The 20,732-nt window shown below is 44.3% G+C and overlaps 1 protein-coding gene across 6 annotated transcripts; it reads left to right on the top strand.

Annotated features, from left to right (window-relative positions):
- The first annotated feature begins 1,784 nt into the window (after positions 1–1,784).
- On the top strand, positions 1,785–19,701 carry HNRNPR (heterogeneous nuclear ribonucleoprotein R). Of its 6 annotated transcripts, none has more exons than XM_080357482.1 (11): positions 1,785–2,051; positions 6,863–7,028; positions 9,087–9,205; positions 9,575–9,682; positions 10,315–10,428; positions 14,590–14,766; positions 15,282–15,417; positions 16,119–16,324; positions 16,518–16,667; positions 17,973–18,094; positions 18,421–19,701. In XM_080357482.1, exons 1-11 carry the CDS (start codon positions 1,977–1,979, stop codon positions 19,031–19,033), a joined length of 1,986 nt encoding a protein of 661 aa, XP_080213608.1. In that variant the 5' UTR covers positions 1,785–1,976; the 3' UTR covers positions 19,034–19,701. The 6 variants fall into 6 exon arrangements, with proteins under 6 accessions (XP_080213608.1, XP_080213607.1, XP_080213606.1 ...); XM_080357481.1 differs by having other exon boundaries at positions 6,860–7,028; XM_080357480.1 differs by having other exon boundaries at positions 6,842–7,028.
- The last annotated feature ends 1,031 nt before the right edge of the window (positions 19,702–20,732 follow it).

The raw sequence follows: 20,732 nt of genomic DNA, 5'->3' as shown, positions 1-20,732 counted from the left end.
TTTTTTGCCCATCTAAAAATCAAAATATTTGTCCATCTAAAAATCAAAATATTTGTCCATCTAAAAATCAAAATATTTGTCCATTTAAAAATCAAAATATTTACCCATTTAAAAATGTTTGTCCCATTGTATCTGTCAGCTGGTTGGCTTCCCCGAAGCGCTGTGGAGTCACTAGTAAGGTGTCCCTGTTGAAGATAAATTTCTTGGCATTGTGGCTGCAGTGGACTATAGAATAGCTGAAAAAATATTAGGACGACTTTGTATTCTGAAAGGAACAGAGGAGGGCTTAAATTCCTGGTGTGTTGGACTCGTGGGGGGTCATTCAGCCAGTGACCTCACCAGCCTGTATTTTTGTTCTGCCCCTGATGACTCTTTTTCTAGGTTAGCAAGTTGAATGACTTGTGAAGTCCAAAAGTGTCAAAATCACCACCAAGGGAGCTACTGAGGAGAGAGGGAGGGGAGGTTGGATGGAACTTCTCCAATCTCTTGAAGTTACCTTTGGTAAATTATGGGGACAGACTTCATCAGGGCCTGTTGTGACAGGACAAGGGGTGATGGTTTAAACTAAAGGAGGGAGATTCAAGCTGGACATGAGAAGGAATTGTTGGCCTGAGGGTGGTGAGAGCCTGGCCCAGGTTGGCCAGAGAGGTGGTGGATGAACCATCCCTGAGACATCCCAGGCCAGGCTGGACAGGGTCTGAGCACCCTGAGCTGGTGCAGATGTCCCTGTCATGGCAGGTAGGGCACTGGGGGAAGATCTGAGTTATTAATCCCTTAGCGGAAAACTCACATGCTCAACTCCCATATTTGCGAAAGCATCTCAGGCTTAACAGACAATCAATATGGATTTGGGTTGGAATAACCTACCCCCAAACCCCACAGCCTGGGAGTGCTCACAACTACCTGCAGATCGTCAATTACCCACAAGGGGCTTGGGAAATACCAGCACAAAAGAGAGAAGAAAGTGTCAGCAGTGCCATAAAGACTTTTATTTTAGCAATTGGTACCTTAGGAATGTTGCCGTAAGATCCAAACAACTGAAATTATTACACTGCCATGTTGTGAGGGAGTAATCTAAGGTTCTGGTTGTTCATACCTCAATATACCTTTTGCTGTAGTCTCATGGCGTTCAGTTGTCATCTGATGGCAGATGTCTCTGTAAACTGCATACTTGACTCCTGGATTCTATATTATAAAGTATTTAAGAGCTTTGCAGGACATTTATTAAGCACCATTAAAGGAAAAAATGCTCAGATCCTTCCGTTCCTCTCTATCCTAAAGTTTTTACCCAAGCTGACTTCCCCCGGACTTATTTATTGCGTCCAATCTTCACTCATTAAGAGCCTGATCCAGCAAATCAAGTTAATCACGGATTAATTACAAACCAGCCGGCCCGGACATCGGAGAAGCCGCCCCCGTTCACCCCTCTGCGCTGCGGCCCCGGCGCCCGCCCGGGACCGGGACCGGCCCCGGCCCCCCCCAGAGCGGGACACGGTTCCAGCAGAGCCCGCCGGGTCCCGAGCGGCTCCGAGCGGCACCGCCAAGGCCCGAATCCCCAGCCAGGCCCGCGGGAAGCGGCACCCAGAAGACGCTGGGCCGGGCCCGCCCCCAGGGCCAGGGTTCACCTCGCCGGGCACCACCCCCGGGCCCGCTCCGGCGGAGGCTCCGCCCGGCCGGGGAGGAGCGGAGCGGGGGCGGCCCCGAGCGCTCCCTTTGTTCGGAGGCCGCGGGTGGTGCTGCCCCTTTAAATCCCCCCAGCTCCGGCCCTACCGGCGCGCCGGGTCGAAGGAGCTGCGCCATTGGCTCCAGTGCCTCCCTCTCATTGGTCCGCGAGAGGAAAGGCGCGTCCCGCCCCCCGCATCTTATAGGTTCTCCCGGCTGCTCGTCCGGAGCGTGAGGTTCTGAGTGGGTGAAGCGGCGGTCCCTGGAAACAGTTCCGGGAAACCCCGCGTGTTGCCGGGGTCGCGCCGCCGTCCATGAGGAGAAGGAGGAGCGCGCGCCATTTGCCGTCGCTGCTTCGGCCCGAGCTGCGCCGCGCAGGCCCCGCTCCGGTGAGTCCCGGGGGGTGCTGGGGGGGCCGCTTCGCGCGGGGGGGGCTCCCGCGTAGGCCTCGGCGCTGGCGGAGGCGGGCTCGGGGCGGCGGAGAGCGGGGCGGCGGCGCCGCTGCGTGCAGGCCGCGGTGTGGCCGCTCCGCAGGCCGCGGCGGAGCGGGGGGGCTGCGGAGCGGGGCGGGGCGGGTCCTGCGGCCTGGCTGGGGGGGCGGCCCGGGCCGGGCCCGACCCTGCATGCGGCGGGGGGGCCGGGACGCGCTCTGCCCGGTCCCTCCCGGTCCCCGCCGCGCCGGTGGGGCTGAAGCGCCGGGCAGAGCTGTGGGAGATAAAGCGCTCTGCACCTGCTCCCGGCTCCGCTCGTGTGGGGTTGAGCGAGCGACACTTGTCAGAGGAGAAAGTCTCCAGAATTTGGTTGCTAAGACGTTGTTTTTCTTAAACACCGCAAGCCTTGATTAAACCTTCAAAACTTTTAATAAGTCATTATTGCTGTTGTGTTTAAAGTTAGGCCCTACTTGCTGGGTCTTAGAGGCCTCGTTACCTGTGGCTAATTATCTTTAGATAATTTAGTTTACTCTGCTGGACTACTCTTTTTAACATAGTTGTTTGGATTCCCCTCCCGTTATACGCTCCATCAAATGATCCTGCTGGTAGTCATGTGTTTATGCTGCAATGCTATGTGTTGTGTTTTATTTTTTATTTCTTTTTGAGATTATGCTTTAAGACTGATTTTAATTTTACTTTTTTTACACGCCTTCTAAAAGTAAAGGTAATTTGACCACAACACTGCATCTCGCAGTGTAATTTTCTTTTTACCTATGCAAACTAGCAGAGTCTGCTTGATAATTTTGTGTCTTAGAAGCTGTCTTTCCCACAAGTGTTTAATGACTTTACCTCGCAGTTTTTCTGGCTAGATGTGAACACAGTCAGAATAATATTTGAGCCTCTGATTAGTTTTGTCAAAAAACCCCAATACTCCTTCCTTAGGCAAAGATCTGACCAACTCTTTGAGGATAAATGAGTCAGGACAAAGCTCATTTTTGTTGAAGTGTCCCACCAGCATTTTGCTGCTGTGCAGCCCCAATAACCAGCTGAGCTCTGGTTGGAAATGAGCACGGATGGAGTTCGTAGCTCAGGTCAGTGTGATGTCGCGGCTGCCGGTGCCGTGTTTGGTGCTGCTGTTGAGATAAATCCACCTCTTGATGGTGCTTTTGTCGAGTTTCGGTGCGGTCTGTGCTCTTCTCTTGCTGAGCATCCTGAGGGTCTCAGGTTTTTTCATCCTGTGGGGTTCTGGAGGGGGAAAGGCTGAGGTGCTGACTGCACTTGTCGCAAAGGTCCTGCCACTGAAATGTGGAAACTTCAGGGGGTGATAACTTCAAAACAAGCCTTGTGATTCATGCTGATAAATACATATATCATAATTAAGCTATTAAAAATGTACTTTCTGGGATTGAATAAGCCATGGTACAAAAGAAATGGCTGTTAGAGGCTTGGTGTAAAAATAAGAGGATGTGCCAGTGCTGTTGGTGAGACTTTATTAAGCTCCCAGCTCAGAGTTTTAATGTGAGTTCTTACCCTCGCTCCTGTGTTTCTTTCTCTTTTGACAAGAACCTTCTTGAAGTGTCAGGTGTAAACTTTATAGGAACTACGGTTGTTCTGTTGTGGTTAATTAGAAAAAAACCCCAAACAACAAAACGGAGTGAACCAACCAAAAAAACCCTAAGAAACGTTCCCCTTTTAACGTGTTATAACTTAAATGCTTGACACAGTGTGTTCAATAGAAAGAACAGTAGCATAAGCAAGTTGGATGACCTTAGTGCAGAGTTTTTCTGTGTCAACCTGAGCTGAAAAAGTGTAGTTTAGTTCCTCTGTGAAATCAAGTGTCATGTAGTAGGAAGCCAAGAATATTGATGGGTAATCACTGTGAAGTTGGTTGTGGTGGCTTGAGATATTGTCCCTTGGCCAGAAATTGCCATTTCTGCTCTGTTACTAAGCATGTTTTGAGTTAACGAGGCTGTGAATTTATAATTAATTGACTGGAGTTATACTTAGAATGGCTGTGGGTGGCAACCGCTGTTTGAGTCGTGGTGGAGGATCCAGGGAACAGGAACAGCGGGGCTGTTTGAGCATCTTGTCATACGATTAGAGCTCAAAAAAAGGGCACATGACTCTTTAGAGAGGCAGGAATTCCAGGTGAAAGATAGCGGATGGCTAGAAAGATGTTTTATATTATTAAGTATTCATGACCTGCAGAAAAACAGTGTTGACATCAGCGTGAAGTCTGAACCAAGACAATCCTTCCATTCCCTTCACACATACTAATATGCAGAATCCTTTACTTAAAATCCACACTTCAGTCAATCTCCCTCTTTGAGATATTTGAGTTAATACAGATGGAGAAACTCTCAGTGCATGTGGGTGCTTTTCTGCATGGCCTGGCCTGTCATAGGCTGAGCCACATGAATACTCCTCTGTCCTTTAATATGCTTTTCATATTGTTTTAGAGGAGAACAAAAATGTTAATAAAACAACTGTGTTTTCCTTATTGATGAAATAAGTTCTAATAAGTCTAATCTCAGATTTCAGGCCCAGCTTGCAGAGCCAGCAGGGAATCTCATTATTAGAACTGTGAGGAACAACGTATTTCTTCTGGATGTTGTTGAGACCTGAATATTTTGACAGCTGGGTCACTTCAAGATTTTTCCAGAGTAAATTTCTTAAAGTGAAGTTTGTGTGACAGGAAATAGTTAAAATTTGAACACCCAAACTGAACTTTTCTGGCTAGTGACCATGTATTTGAGTTGAGTTCTTTATGAGGATACTAATTCTTAAATGAAAATAAACCGTATGGCTGGAGAATTAAAACGCTGAGATTTAATTGGCGTTGTCTAAAAGCCTGTTTAGATAAGCACGTGGTGCTGTGCAATAATCTGGTGCTCAGGGGTGAAGTATTGCTCCGTGTGTTGGTGATGAAGGTAAATGTGTTTTCACGCCGTCAGGAGTTGGAGTTATTGACCTGCTTGTGACACGGAATAGCTGCCGAGCTCTTGTTTGATTATAGGAGACGCTGAAAATGGCACCAAACTTTGGGATGCGTGACACTCGCAAGCTGATTTAGATTGACAAAAGCCCCATGTCTGAAGTTCCGAAGGTACTTGTAATAGTTTCAAATAACTTGATGTGTTGGCTCAGCCTCGCAGTTCTTGGCGGGGTGGGCAGAGAAGTCAACGTGTGTGTTCGGAACTGATTTTATAAGGCAGTAAAACCAAAAAAACCCTCCCTGGATCTTTTTTGGGTATATCACCCTGTGCATGTCGGAGCAGAGGGGTTTGGGATGATACTGCACCCAAAGCATTTGCAGTTTAACTAAACCCCCCCTGTTTCAGATTCGAGGGCTCAGTTTTCCATGATTTTTGTAACTTCATGTTCACTTAATATTTGGAGAATCCGGTTAATACTTAAAACGATAGATAAGCATTATTGTAGTCTTCAGGTAGCATTTCTTGTTTTCTTCTGTAATTAGGCTATAGTCGTGGTTGCTTTTTAGTGAACTGAAGAGGTTAGAAATTTCTCTTTGTCAAGTAACACTATATATAGAGATATACATATATATTTATTTTCTTTTATTTTTTTTCTTGCAAGTCTTTGTAGGAAATATGCCCAAAAGCTCATGAGCTTTAGTGTAGAGGGGCTGGGTATACCGGTGACTATTAGAGGTGCGGTTGTGTTTGGAGACTTGTTTTGCAGCACAGTAAATAGCTCGAGGCTTCAGCATTTCAAATACAATCCAAAAGTGTTCTTGAATCACCTTCATACCTGTATTCCAGCACCGAGTCGCGTTGCTCGGCCCATGCTGCAGACCTTGTCATTTCACATTTCATTGACTTCTTCCCCATCTTTTGAAGTCCGAGGCGCATTTCACTTGTGAATTTAGCAGCTGATCGCCCTGATGTTCTCTGCTGGGTGGTTGGATCATCTCTCGTCAGCCCTTTTATTTGCGAGCACTAAATATCAGCCCTCTGGCTAATGGAGAAATTGAAACTGGTTGTAACGAATTGGGCACAGCCCGCTGGGGTTGTTGGAGAAGGTAGTTGTGCACTTTTAGTGCACATATTTGGAATCCAGTTGTCTTTTTATTCAGGTAAAAACTGAAGATGCTGTGGTCATGGCTTCCTTTTAAACCAATAAGTTACATATTATAAAAACAAATAGTGGTGATTTGTAGAGCTACTATTGAGTAAAACTGAAAGTTCAGTTGCAGCTCCAAATTATAACGTGGATTACAGTGCAATTTTTCTATCTTTTCTGACAGTGTCATGAGAAAGCGTTTGAGTCGAATGCAGCACGTTGGGTTTGAAGGAAGACATGGCAACAAGAAAGTGAAAATTAGCCAACGAGTACTGACGTTTCTATGTGTTAAGGGTTATGTGTTTGCTAAATTTGAAACGATTGTTTGAAAAGTAGTGGAATGGGAAATGAATATAGCACTAGTTCTTCTGATGAAGGATGTTATTGTGGTGTCCCAGTAGCTGCTATGGTAACCAGTTAACTTAAAATTGGCACATAAACTTTAGACGTCGTTATGTACATGAGGTACATTTTTTTTTTTAATTCTGTAAATTCTTCCATGTACATTTTTCACAATATCAAGGGTTGTGCTTTCTTTTGAAACTTAGACCAGCTGCATCAAAACAGTATTAAATATTTTGCTACAGGTCATTTGCAGCATGTATACCGATTAGTTTAGATAACTCATGCATTGTCCTACAACCTAGTGATTTATTGTAATGCAGCTCCTGAATTTTTTCCAGCAGCCTAATAGAATGGCTAATCAGGTGAATGGTAATGCGGTACAGTTAAAAGAAGAGGAGGAGCCCATGGACACTTCCAGTGTAACTCACACAGAGCACTGCAGGACACTGATACAGGCAGGCCTCCCCCAGAGCGTGGCAGAGAGACTTGATGAAATATTTCAGACAGGTATCACATTGCATTTCTTGTTTCTGATTGGGTATGCAAGCGAGGGCGTAGCGCTGTCCAATTTTTAGAGATTAAGGTGTAAAAAAAAAATTCACTGTTTTTTGATCTGTGTAGCTCTGAATGTTTTGACTTTCCCTAAAGGCAAATTGGGTTTGACGTTGACTAATGACCTGACGCATCCTTAGTGTTGTATGTGATAACTTTAGGGCACAGAGCACTAGTTTCAAGTAAAGATCTATGTCTGAGCACACTAAACTGTACATATTTTTTTCCCTTCAACCCAAATCATCATTTTGCTTTTACTTTTCTCCTGTCAGCTCCTCACAGTGGTTCCTAAACACTCTAAGGTGACTTAGGGAAGCAACTTGTCTTGCCTGGGACTACATTGGAATTGAGTCTGCCTGGGGATTTTGGTGTTCTCTCAAGTTCTGAGTGGACACTTTAATCCATGTTGGATTTTTATGTTCTCTCGAGTTCCGAGTGGACAGTTTAATCCATGTTGGTTATCTTGCTTTGACACCAACTGCTTTTCAACCAAGTTGAGGACTGAGCTCGCTAGCAGCTCAAGTAATTCCTTGCTGGGTAGAAAGTGGTCTCTGCAGCTTCTAGAGAGGTTTCTTTACAGACAAAGGTTTTTCTAGTTTGTTTTTGTAACCCCCTGGTCATTCCTTTCCCTCTTTAGACTGTGTTCTGTGAGCAGATTTACCAAAAGCAGTAGAAACGCTCTATGTGCTGATCTCAAACGCCTTGCTGGCACAATGTCAGAGTCCACATCCCACTGATGGAGGGAAGGCAGTTCCAAAATCTTCAGCATGGTTCTTTTGGGAGCGAGTGTCCATCGAGCCTTTCCCAGCTTTTATTGGCTTTGGCCAATATACTTTGTGGGTCACGACGTGCACTCGATGGGTTGAAAGAAGGTGGAAAATGCTTGTGGGGCTGTGGGGCAGTGAAGTTGTGTTCTGAGATATCATTCAAAAGCTTTTCAGCCCAGAACCTGACTGCTTAATACAATTCCACTGCATGATTAATGGGGAAAACTTATTCAACCTCCTTAAAGCCACCGAAGATGTTTGCATTGCGCAGGGGTTGGGCAGCAAAGCCAAGCACTAAATTTGGGATTTTTAATCCGCTGAGGTCTTCTCTATAAGATACAGATGCCTTCCAATGTGCAGGATCACTTCTGAAATGTAGTCCTTGGGCTCGGCACTCCCGGGTATTTTTGAAATCAAGTAGCACTCAACCTGTGTTTTGTGGATCAAGTTGTTGCAAAGTGTGTGGAGTTCTTGGTATCCGTGTAGTTTAAAAAGCGCAAATCTCAGTCTGGACTTGAAGCTCCACAGCTTGTGCAAAAGGAAAGAAAGAACCTGTAAAGATCATTAAACAGAACAAAGTGCTTCAGAACTGGTCCAATGTTTCGTGGGGGAGTCTGTACCTGTATAATTAACCTTTTTGGGTACACAGCAGGGCTCGAAAAAATAAAATAACAACCTTTTTAATTCTTGCTCTCGAAACTGCATAAAGCAACAAAATGAGTTAAAAAAATATAGGGAGTCCACTGTTTTTTGCTTTTTGAAGTTGAAGAGTGAACAAACTGTTCCACTCGCTAATATTCAGTGAGGTAGAGCTTGATGAGTATTTGATCATCAGTTAGGCAGCTCCTTTTTCACATCCCTGTGACGTTCACATGTCAGCTCGTTCCAGAGCAGCTCCATTCGAGGGAAGGACGCAGGAAACTGAAATAAAGACAGACAAACCAAATGCAGGTTATTAGAAGTGAGCCAGAGTTGGTTGTTTCAAACCCTGGTGTGTAAAGCTCCTTTTATGCAGCCAGTTGTGTGTTAGGAAACTGTCACACGTGAGCTCTAATTTTGCACTTAGGTCTATACATTTTAATTTTTTCTCATTGTTGTACTCATGTTCTCTCATATACCTGTGTAGGAATATGTCATGATGTTAAATGTATAATTCTGTTGCTATGGAACGTAACTTTTTGACTTTAAGTTCTTAGTTTGTCTGCACTTAAACAGAAATCTGTAACTTGTTTATCTTTAATTTTAGGCTTGGTAGCTTATGTCGATCTTGATGAAAGAGCCATTGATGCTCTTAGGGAGTTTAATGAAGAAGGAGCCCTGTCTGTGTTACAGCAGTTTAAAGAGAGTGACCTGTCGCATGTCCAGGTAAGGTCAGAGCATCAGTGCAAATAGTGTCCAGGTGCTGTCAGCACGAGGGTTGGGACTTAGAAATTCAGTCATGTTGCTGCATTCGAACATTTCAAACCCAAATTTAAAAGTTGCCTGAAACGAGGAGGTGTTTGAGATAATGAAAATGAGTGTGCTATTGAGAAAATAAGGTAAAATACCACCTGGAATCTGTTTTATCAGTCTGAGTTTGTTCCATCAATTGTCATATTTTTTTCTAAAGGATTCTTTTGTCTTTTTTTGGTATTGGCTTGATATAGTGACCTCGGGGTCTGGAGTGTGAGATTCGGTGATTCCCCAGGGCTTTTCCCACGCACAATTGAATTGTTTTGTGAATTGTGTCTGCAGAACAAAAGTGCATTTTTATGTGGAGTTATGAAGACCTACAGGCAAAGAGAGAAACAAGGCAGCAAAGTGCAGGAGTCAACCAAGGGACCAGATGAAGCCAAGATTAAGGTAACACAAAATCCTGATTATTTTCTGATCTATTGCCTGCGTGCAGAAAATACTGATGATTCTTTACTGTCCGATGTGCAGACTGAAGTAATTCTGTATATATTTAAAAGCATCAGTGCTACCTGGGTAAATATATTCACACTTGGAATTAAATTATAGACGCTCAAAGAGTGCTTGTTTAAAATACAGATCTCCCTAATTACACAACGAACTTAATGTTATCTAAGTTGTATGAAAACATTTCTGTCTGTTTAAAAATTGTCTTAGTTGTCTTATTTTAAAGCTTTCACGCACTCCTGAAATTATTTTGAGACCGATTGGACATCTCAATGAGGTATTAGTGTATTAAGAAAAACCTAAATATAGAGGGGGTGAAAAGAATCGCCTGGTGCTCTGGAGTTCTTGGGGTGCTACAGATGAAATGGAAAAGGGAACTTTCCACTGACTGTGTAGTATAAAAACAATCTTGGTAGTGGGTTTTTAAAACCCCAAAATAAGGGGTTTTTGTAGGTTTTGTCTTCTTACCAAATGTGGCAAGGGGCAGATAAGAAAATGCTTGTCTTAGGAGACTTTTTTTCTATTTTAACTCCTTCTTTTCCCGCCTCATAACTAATGTGCTGATTTATTTCCAGGCTTTGCTGGAGAGAACCGGTTACACTTTGGATGTGACTACGGGCCAGAGGAAATATGGGGGACCCCCCCCAGATACCGTGTATTCCGGGGTGCAGCCCGGGATTGGAACTGAGGTCGGTACATTCTGTGTGTTTGTGCAAACTGATAAGGGAGAAATACTCAAAAATCAACCTTCCCTTGGAATATGGTTGAAAGTATCGTAGGGGAAAGTGTGTGTGTTCATCAGCCTTTCTCACTCCTCGGATAACAGAGCGAGGGGGGAAAAGCAGGTGGAATATACTCAGGCTGCGTAAAATATTTTAAAATGTAACATGGCCATTAAAGTGTGAGAGTTCACGGTCCATCGCTTAAAAAGCGAGGATTAGTATAGATACGGAAAAGCACGACTCTGTTGGTGACATAAATGGAATGGAAGTGACAGGACCAAGGTTCATTTCATGCAAAGCGCTGGAAGTAAAAGAGACGTGAATGCTGTGGGAAGATCCTCAGGGTTCTGAAGGGATAACCGAGAACAGGGATTCGTAAGGGATTGTTGATTTGCTTTTGTTACAACTTATGTGAAAACAGCCCTGGTACTGGGTGCTGTGGGGCAGCGCTGTGGATCTGTGGGGCAGAGTGGAGGAGCTAGGGGTTTCTATGGATCTGTGGGGCAGAGTGGAGGAGCTAGGGGTTTCTGTGGATCTGTGGGGCAGAGTGGAGGAGCTAAGGGTTTCTGTGGATCTGTAGGGCAGAGTGGAGGAGCTAAGGGTTTCTGTGGATCTGTGGGGCAGAGTGGAGGAACTGTGGGGTGCTGTGGGGCAGAGTGGAGGAGCTATGGGGTGCTGTGGGGCAGTGCTATGGGTCTATGGGACACACTGGAGGAACTATGGGGTTCTGTGAGGCAGTGCTGTGGATCTCTGGCACAGAGTAGAGGAGCTGTGGGGTGCTGTGGGGCAGTGCTGGGGGAGGGTCTGTGTGGTAATTTGCAGTCACTATGGGGCCACATTTGGGGGGCTCTGGGGCAGTATTGGTGCTGTGGGTCACTGGGTCAGTGTGTGGGTCACTCACCTGCAGGGGGTTCAGCCTCTTCTAGGGTGTTTCACCCCCAAACAGCCCTGTTGAGCCCCATAGACCCTTGTGACCCCCACATTGAGGGTGGTGGAGGGGGGGCGTGGTCAGGTGGAGGGGGGGCGTGGTCAGGTGGAGGGGGGGCGTGGTAAGGTGGAGGGGGGGCGTGGTCAGGTTGCTTGCACTATTGTCTGGGCAGGAGCTGCAGTTTTATTATGTTTTGTTTTTAAAATGCTGAATTTGGTTTCAAAATCGTGGGAAATAGCCCCAAATCCCCCCCCCCCCCCCCCCCCCCCCCCCCCCCGCTTAAATATTAACTTAGTGAACAAATTAATTGTAAAATAGATCTTAAAAACTTCTTTGAGCACAAATTATCAAAATTATCATCCTCTGAGACGGCCGCCTGGGGCTGAGCCAATGGGAGGCTTTCCCGCCAGATGGTGCTGGCCAATCAGTGGGTGCCTCCTCTCCCCCCTCAGCGTGAGGGGGGAGACAAAATGGCGGCGGGAGCACAAGATGGCAGTGGGTTAAAAAAAGCCAAATTTGTTCCCGCTTAAATATTAACTTAGTAAATTATTGATAAGTTGATTGTAAAAGATTTTGGGGGGTGCAAATAAGCCCCAAAACAGCCCAGAACTGGGATCCTGAGCTTTAAATACGTTAAATAAAGTGAGTTCGGCTCCCAAATGCCCCCTCCTGACTTTAAATACAATAATTTAAACAATTAAGCAGCTTCAGGAGCCCCAAACGGCCAAAAATGCTCCCCCAAAAACCCCAAACTCAATTAAAATGCAACCGTCAAAATCCCCGTTTAAATATAATACATTAAATGAATCAGTGGTTAAAATAAACAGCTGAATTTGGACTCATAATCCTGGGAAACAGCCCCAAATCCCCCTGTGCTTTAAATATTAATATATTTAATAAATTAGTTATCAATAAGTAGATTTTAAAAGCTTTAAAGTCGCAACTCGGCCCCTCAAACTTTAAATGTGTTAAATAAACCTTTTAAAAAGCCCGTTTAGGCCCAAACAGCCCCAAAATGGCACCTCCTGGCTTTCAATAATTGAAACAATTCAACGGCTTCAGGAGCCTCAAACCACCCAAACCCCCCAAATAAAACCCCAGAAGAGCCATTAAAAATAAAAGTGAACCCACCACACTGACAGTCCATGTAACTTCATCAATTTTTGTGCTCCTGCATTCAGAAAGGTGGTTCAGAAGTTCTTGACCATCTCAGGGTCATGGTGCGATGGTCTAAAGTGTTACTGAATTGCATCCTTATATTATTTATTGATAAATAAAAGCGTGTTGAATTGTCATTTTGCTGAAAGGATTTTGTGGGTGAAGCGTCTGGTGTGTTTTTTAGTGGTTGGGCTTGAAGAGCACCTGGACCATTTTGGAACGTGATTCTGTAATAAAGACAAAGCAGCTGGAGCTGCGCAGACCCAGTCAACATGGGTTTGTGAAAGGCTTGACCAGCCTGATCTCCTTCCATGATAAGGTGACCCACCTAGTACATGAGGGAAAGGCTGTGGATGTTGTGTACTTAGACTTCAGCAAAGCCTTTGTCACCGAATCCCACAGCATCTCCTGGAGAAGCTGCAGCTCACGGCCTGGACGGGGTGTCTGCGATGGGGAAAGAACCGGCAGGAGGGCCGGGCCCAAGGAGTTGTGGTGAACGGAGCCCAATGCAGTTGTTGGCCCGTCACGAGTGGTGTCCCCAGGGCTCAGTACTGGGAGTTCTGGTGGGCAACACGTTGACCATGAGCCCACAATGCGCCTTGTGGCCAAGAGGCCAATGGGACCTGGGGTGTGTGAGGAAGAGTGTGAGCAGCAGGTCAGGGAGGGGAATCCTCCCCCTCTGCTCTGCCCTGGGGAGGCCACATCTGCAGTTGTGGGTCCAGTTCTGGGCTCCCCAGTTTGAGAAGGACAAGGAATCACTGGAGAGAGTCCAGGGAGGGACATAAAGGTGCTGAGGGGCTGGAGCATCTTTGTGATGAGGAGACACTGAGAGAGCTGGGGCTGTGGAGCTGGAGAAGAGAAGCTGAGAGGGATGTGATCAATGGATCAGTATCTCAGGGTGGATGTCAGAGGATGGACCAGACTCTGTTCAACTACTTTAAGTCGTCTTATTGTGATTTAAGGTAAACCAGTTGTTCAGCAACACTGGAAGTCACATAGACAGTAGTAACTTCTACACAGCAGTTTCAGTGACTTTTCAAGTTAAGTGCAGACAAGGTGAGGAGAGGAAATGTTAGAAATACTACATTAAATGCAGTCACAGCGAGGAGGAGCTTGTTGAAGTGTATGAGGATCAAAAGGAAACACAAGACAAGCATTCAGCAAAACCAAATATAATACCATTTAAGATCTGCTTTGAAGAAAAGGAGGCTTCATTGGTAACTGCAAAATGTCATGTTATCCGAGATGTTGGGGCAGCTTAAGCTGCTTTTGGCCATAATAAATTGAGTGGGAATAGTCAGAGACTGTGATAATTCTGTTTTCGGGAGCAATGGTATAATAAACTCAGCAGGAGTTGAACCAGACAAAGCTCGTGCTGGGTTTATACACAAATGAAACGTCACCCCCACAACTGGGGGGTTCGAAGGTTTTGCATTGGGCCAGAATTTTTTGACACTCCCGTATTTATTTCTTTAATGAAGATCGTAGATTTGGATGAGATCCTACGTGTTTGTTCTGACCCTTGCAAGGTGTTCACCTGGTGTTTGTCCTGTCTGGTGTTGATCTTGTGGTTCGTTAACATAATAAGTGTACAGGCTCAAAGCAAATTCACTTACATGTGAATTACTCCCACAGAGCTCTTAGTCCTTCTGTTGTAAATGGAAGTTACTCTGGAATACGAGTCAGATATGAATGTATGCAAATCAAATCCCTCATTCTGTTTCTCATACTAGCTCCTGAAATAAAGAGAATTTGATCTTATTGGAATTTTTTGCTTGTATTAGCAATTCAGAGGTTTTTTGTAATTGAGATCTCCAGCAATTAAACAATTTGGGGAGAGCTCAGCCAAGTAGATTAAACCCCTTAACAAAACTTTATAGGAGTTTATCCTTATCACTCTATGTAGGGAATGAAAACATGAAGACTCGAGGTTTTCTCAGAGTAATATTAAAACATAGAGTTGGTGGGAGCTGAAACAAATAGAGTCTAGAGAAGTCTGGATTTCTGCAAAACCTTTGTATAAATGTCCTGTTCCCTTTCAGGTGTTTGTGGGTAAGATTCCCCGAGACCTGTATGAAGATGAACTGGTGCCGCTGTTTGAGAAAGCCGGTCCCATCTGGGACCTGCGCCTCATGATGGATCCTCTCTCTGGGCAGAACAGAGGTTACGCCTTCATCACCTTCTGCAGTAAAGACGCGGCACAGGAAGCGGTCAAGCTGGTGAGTGACTTGTTTTTGTGATAATGTGAACAGCAAGGTAATCTCTGAGATAATGAAGTCTTTAAAGTAATTAATTAAAGCATCCTTTGTCACCTGGGGATTTGGAACTAGATGATCTTGAAGGTGCCTTCCAACCCAAACCGTTCTATGAATTCACCTGATCCTGTGTGAGGAAGGGGGTGAAAACCAAAATGTCTAGTGAAGTTGGGGGGAAAAAAACACCCATGAAACCTATGGACACTCCAGAATGAATTCAGCCTGTGCAGTTGTATCTGTTGCGTTTTGTTCCTTGTACATCAGTTTCTTTGGAGCTTTAGCAGAACTTCCAAAGTTCCTATGGAAAACCTGACTTCTGCGATGTTCTTCAAGTGAATTCTGACCCGAAAACTGGAGTTGTAGTGATTGTGAATTCAATATGCTATATATAAAAATAATACATTGTGAAGAAAATAGCCAAGTTGATGACTTTGGGGATCTTGTGGATAAAGCAAATGAATGGCTTCTTATTTTCTCAGTGTGACAACTATGAAATCCGTCCTGGGAAGCACCTCGGGGTTTGCATTTCGGTGGCAAACAACAGGTTATTTGTCGGGTCAATTCCAAAGAACAAGACTAAGGAAAACATATTGGAAGAGTTCGGTAAAGTTACAGGTAAGACCTTCTGAAGGAGTTTATCGTGATGACCCCAAAACTCAGTCTCTCTGTTCTTTAGGTCTAGTTATTTGGCAGATATTTATAATTTATTTCCAAGTTGGATTCCAGGTTTGGTTTTGGTTGAAATTTTACATTTCAAATATATGTTGTGTTGGAGCGTAAATGGTCTAGTGTCTGTTTTACTCATTGTTAAATGAATATTTTGCTGAGGAATGATGAGGAGGAGGAAGTAATCAGTTTAGAGGGGATGTTATTGTAGGAATAGTTAACGACAGATGGATTTCTGGCCCAGTTCTTCCGTGTTGTTCTCCAGTAAGTAGGAAGAAAAGTCATCAGCTTCTGCTTTAAATAAGAGATTGAAGTCTTGATCACCTGCAGGAGAATTTGAACCTGCCGCTTCTTTTCCGGGCATGTTATTTATAAGCACTTCAGGGAAGTGGTGAAAACAGCAGGTGAATATTCCTTTAGTTTTCTCTCCTCGTTTTTGAGAGATGTGGAAGGAATTCTTTCCAGCTTTCCCTGTTGGCAGGGGAGGTGCTATGTGAAAATGGTAAAATACCTAAAACTTAACCGGTGTGAACTGTTCAGGTCGATGTTTTGCAGGGCCTGATTGCGAGGTAAGTTTATTCTGGAGAATTTCACCTGCAAGGTGACCTGTTTTTCCTCTTGAAGCTTAACGCTAAAGCTGTGTTTTCCAGAGGGTTTGGTGGATGTAATCTTGTATCATCAACCCGACGATAAAAAGAAGAATCGCGGCTTCTGCTTCTTGGAATACGAGGATCACAAGTCGGCAGCACAAGCTCGACGCCGACTCATGAGCGGGAAGGTGAAAGTCTGGGGGAACGTTGTGACGGTGGAATGGGCTGATCCGGTGGAGGAGCCTGACCCAGAGGTCATGGCCAAGGTGAGAACAAATTCACTGGTTTGTGCTTTGGAAGGGATTTCTTTGTGCCGTAGAGACAGAACTTTGTTCCAACTGAGCAATGTAGAGAAGGGAATAACAGTTTGTCACTTTCTGTTCTTTTCCTTCAAGGTTTGACTTCTAAAGCTTACAGCTTTTGTTCCTTTCGTGTGGTTTTTTGTTTTGTTTTAATCAGGTCAAAGTTTTATTTGTAAGAAACTTGGCCACGACTGTGACGGAAGAAATTCTGGAGAAATCCTTTTCGGAATTTGGCAAGCTGGAAAGAGTAAAGAAGCTGAAGGATTATGCGTTTGTTCATTTTGAGGACAGAGGCGCAGCAGTGAAGGTGGGTTGATGATTCTTTCCATGCGAGCAGTTCATTTTGTACAAATGGCTTTAAGAAATTTCTTTATGGTGAATACATAGATAATCTGTGCAGCCCATTTAATAAGGTGAGAATCTGCGCACTAATGATTTTGTTCCTGTGATTTCAGTAGCTTAGGAGGATGTGGAACTTGCAAAGGACAAAACTGTAGCGAGTTAACAAGTAGATGGAAAAGAGGTAGAGACCAATGCAGGAGAATCTAGAGAAGAGGAAAAATTGTAAAAAAGATCAACCTAGACAGTTTTTCAGAGGAAACACAGAAGGTATCGGTTGTCTTCTCACGACCCCTGTTTAAAGGCTGTGTGTAGTTTTGGAGTGAAGTTCCTCTGGTTTTGAAATCCACAGTTGATGGGAGGAAGGAGGAGAGGAGGCGTTTGGCACCTTCGAGCCTTGAGCGAGTACATTATGTGGCTACGTAAAGAGGTCAAAGGCTCTTCACTCAACTTTATTAATCATTTATAACCATTTAATAACTTAAAATTTTCCTACCCACCAAAATACGGTTTAGAACACTCCTGAGTTTGGCTTTGGGATGAAAGTCACTTGTGTAACGAAGCTGAAGTCAGTTTGGAAAAGCATCTCGGATGCTCCTGTCGCTGAAACAAGCTGGAATTCTGCCACATCTGCCCTGTCACCGACTTGTGGCTACTAAATTTAGGAATTGTGGGAGATATTTCTGTATGGACATGTTGTTTATTTTTTTAACAAAAACATCATTATTATATTAATGCATAGAATTGGTGCATTGAGTCCAGTGTCTACTGGTTTTCATACCTCCTTAGAAGTAAGTCACCGTGATCACTGATATAAAGGCTTTGTTAATGCAAACATTAATTCCTAGGAATGTGAAATGCAAAGCAGGTAACGCCAGGTAAAGAACTGGGCGGGGTAGTCCTGACCATACGTCGTATCACATTCTCTTTGTGCATGCACTTGATAACTACAAATCACACACAACTGTTCCGAGGGGTCGTGTCTCATTTGATGAGATCACCAAGTTTGAGTCATGTTTCGGTGTTTTAATCCCGTTCTTTTACCTTATGATATAAAGAGAAGAATTATTTTTTTGTTTAAATGCCACTTCACTGTAACTGGTGAATAAAGTAGGACTTGAAAGAAGAGTCAATGTTCTGGTTAAGTAGCGCGTGTCCCGGTTCAGCCCAGAGCAGCCCGCCCAGCAGTGAGTTTTAGTTTTAGTTTCCTTTTGAGCAAAAATAAATTTTTAGGTGTTTCTCTTTCTTTCTTTTTTTTTTTCTTTTTTTATAGGCTATGAATGAAATGAACGGCAAAGAGATAGAAGGGGAAGAAATTGAAATAGTGTTAGCAAAGCCGCCAGATAAGAAAAGGAAAGAACGCCAGGCTGCCAGACAGGCCTCCAGGAGCACTGCGTGAGTGCCACATCCGTTCCTTGACTTTGGGAGACTTTTGATGAGGAATTGAATGCTGTGATTTGCAGAGACACGTTCTGCTCCCAGACAGGAGAACCTGAGTGGCTTTTATTTTGTGTGTGGGGAAACTTGATTTTTGGGAGACATTGATAAGGAATATTTTGATACCTCAGAGCAACGTTCTCCTTCCAAACGGGAGGAGAACCCCAGTGACTTTTATCCAAGTTGCATGTCGGGGAAACTTCATTTTTGGCAGACTTTCGATAAGTAACGGAGTAATTCTGAAGATCAATAATAAGAGAAATGATGTTTCTTTTTCTTAATAGGTACGAAGACTATTATTACTACCCTCCGCCTCGCATGCCACCTCCTCTTAGAGGCCGAGGCCGCGGGGGCAGAGGCGGCTATGGCTACCCCCCCGATTACTATGGCTATGAAGATTATTACGATGATTACTATGGCTACGACTACCACGACTACCGCGGTGGCTACGAAGATCCCTATTACGGCTATGATGATGGCTACGCTCTCCGAGGAAGAGGAGGAGGAGGAAGGGGTGGGAGAGGTGCCCCCCCCCCACCTCGGGGCCGGGGGGCACCACCCCCGAGAGGTAGAGCTGGTTATTCCCAAAGGGGGGCACCCATGGGACCGCCCAGAGGAGCGCGGGGTGGGAGAGGGGGCCCTGCCCAGCAGCAGCGAGGCCGTGGCGCCCGCGGGGCCAGGGGCAACCGCGGGGGCAACGTGGGAGGCAAGAGGAAGGCGGATGGGTACAACCAGCCCGACTCCAAGCGCCGTCAGACCAACAACCAGCAGAACTGGGGCTCCCAACCCATCGCGCAGCAGCCGCTCCAGCAAGGTGGTGACTATGCGGGTAACTATGGTTACAATAATGACAACCAGGAGTTTTATCAGGATACGTACGGGCAGCAGTGGAAGTAGACAAGTGAGGAGGGATTTGAGAGGATTGGAAACGTAGAATTGGCTCTAGCTCCACATCCTTCAAAAAACCCACAAAAAATTGGCTTAATGTCTCATCCTTCAGTAGAGATTGGCTGCCGTTTGTATTGGGCTGAAGAATCACTCTATTGTGTATATACTCGAGTCTCTTAGTTTTCTTTTTTCCATAACCGCACTTGGACATTACTGGGCTTGCAGAATTCCTGAACTCCATACGGGGTTTTGACGCTTTTATCATTTTAGGCTTCATTTTAGCAGTTTAAAAGCAGGAATGGCACACTGTTCAATCATGATTTTGCAGAACCTCTGGTTTTGGACAGTTTTTTTTTTGGATTTGGGATAGACTACATAGGAGTATGCTGTACATAAAAGTAAAAGCTAGTGCTTTGTCTTAGTAGTTTTAAGAAATTACAACAAATTAAGTTTTCTTGTATTGAAAATAACATGATTGTATGTTTTGCATTCCTAGAAGTAGGTTAACTGTGTTTTTAAATTGTTATAACTTCACACCTTTTTGAAAATCTGCCCTACAAAATTTGTTTGGCTTCAAACGTCAAAGCCGTGGCAATTTGTTCCTTGATGTGATTGTATTTCCAATTTCTTGTTCATGTAAGATTTCAATAAAACTCAAAAATCTATTCAAAACATCACCTATTTCAAATTCAATTGTGTCCTAAAACATTATTTCATTGGTAATTCTTGCGAAAAAAACCCATTGTTTTCCAAGTATAACTGCCTATGTGAGTGATCAAATTCGTGCAAAATTTCTTGTGCTTTCCAACATGTGGACATCACTGAAAACTGAGAAATTACAGACAGCCCACGGGGCCACTCTGTGTTTAACTGTTCAGCATCTAATTTTGAACCTTTTTTCTCTTAAAAAGCGTTGAAATGCATCCAAACCATTCATTTAAATCTAATCTAATGTGGAGAAGGAAGCAGAGCCTACAATAGTGTTAACTTTGTGCCTTTGATTACGCGCTGCTGAGTCCCTGCTCTATCGTATCATTCAGCGTACAAACACGTAGGTTCCGATCTTGAGCATAGTTTAAGATAATCTTGTAATTTAAGATAATATTTGATTAGGGCTGAGAATTCCAAGTTAGGCGCACAGTGAGCTAAATTCTCACAGCAGATTACACAAACGTGCTCTCCCTATTCTGCTTATTTCTGTCTTGACATTTTAATTTGATGTTCTGCCATGATGAACAATTTGCCGTAGAATTCTCATGCCTTGTAATAAAGGCCATTTAAAAAAAAAATATATCTATATTTTTGGGGGCATTTCTAGCTACTTTCTTGGGGTATTATGTGTTGCTTTGACCCTTGTTTTGGACATTCCCAGATGTCAATTTTAACATTACTCTTGTGTCGCATCTGAGCCATTCTGTACCCCAATGAAGAATCAAGAAAGTAAGAGAAACAAATGGATTTAAACTTTCTCTAAAGAAAACTATTGCTGGACCTCTAAATATCCAAATCAAACACATTGCTCCTGCTTGATTTACAGTGTTCTAAACGCAGACCATTGAGGATGTTAAACTGCAGTGGTCGAACTCCTCCCTTTGTCTTCTATTTCTGGCTGGTGTCTCTCGAGTGGTTCATGTCAGAATGTGACCAAACAAACGAGCTGCATGGTTTGAGTTTGGACCCGAGTTGAAGTGAGGATGTACAGCTGGTT

The sequence above is a fragment of the Nesoenas mayeri genome, assembly GCF_963082525.1.
Source record: "Nesoenas mayeri genome assembly, chromosome: 21".
NCBI classification, from domain to species: domain Eukaryota; kingdom Metazoa; phylum Chordata; class Aves; order Columbiformes; family Columbidae; genus Nesoenas; species Nesoenas mayeri.
This window is presented reverse-complemented; position numbering and strand designations above follow the sequence as displayed.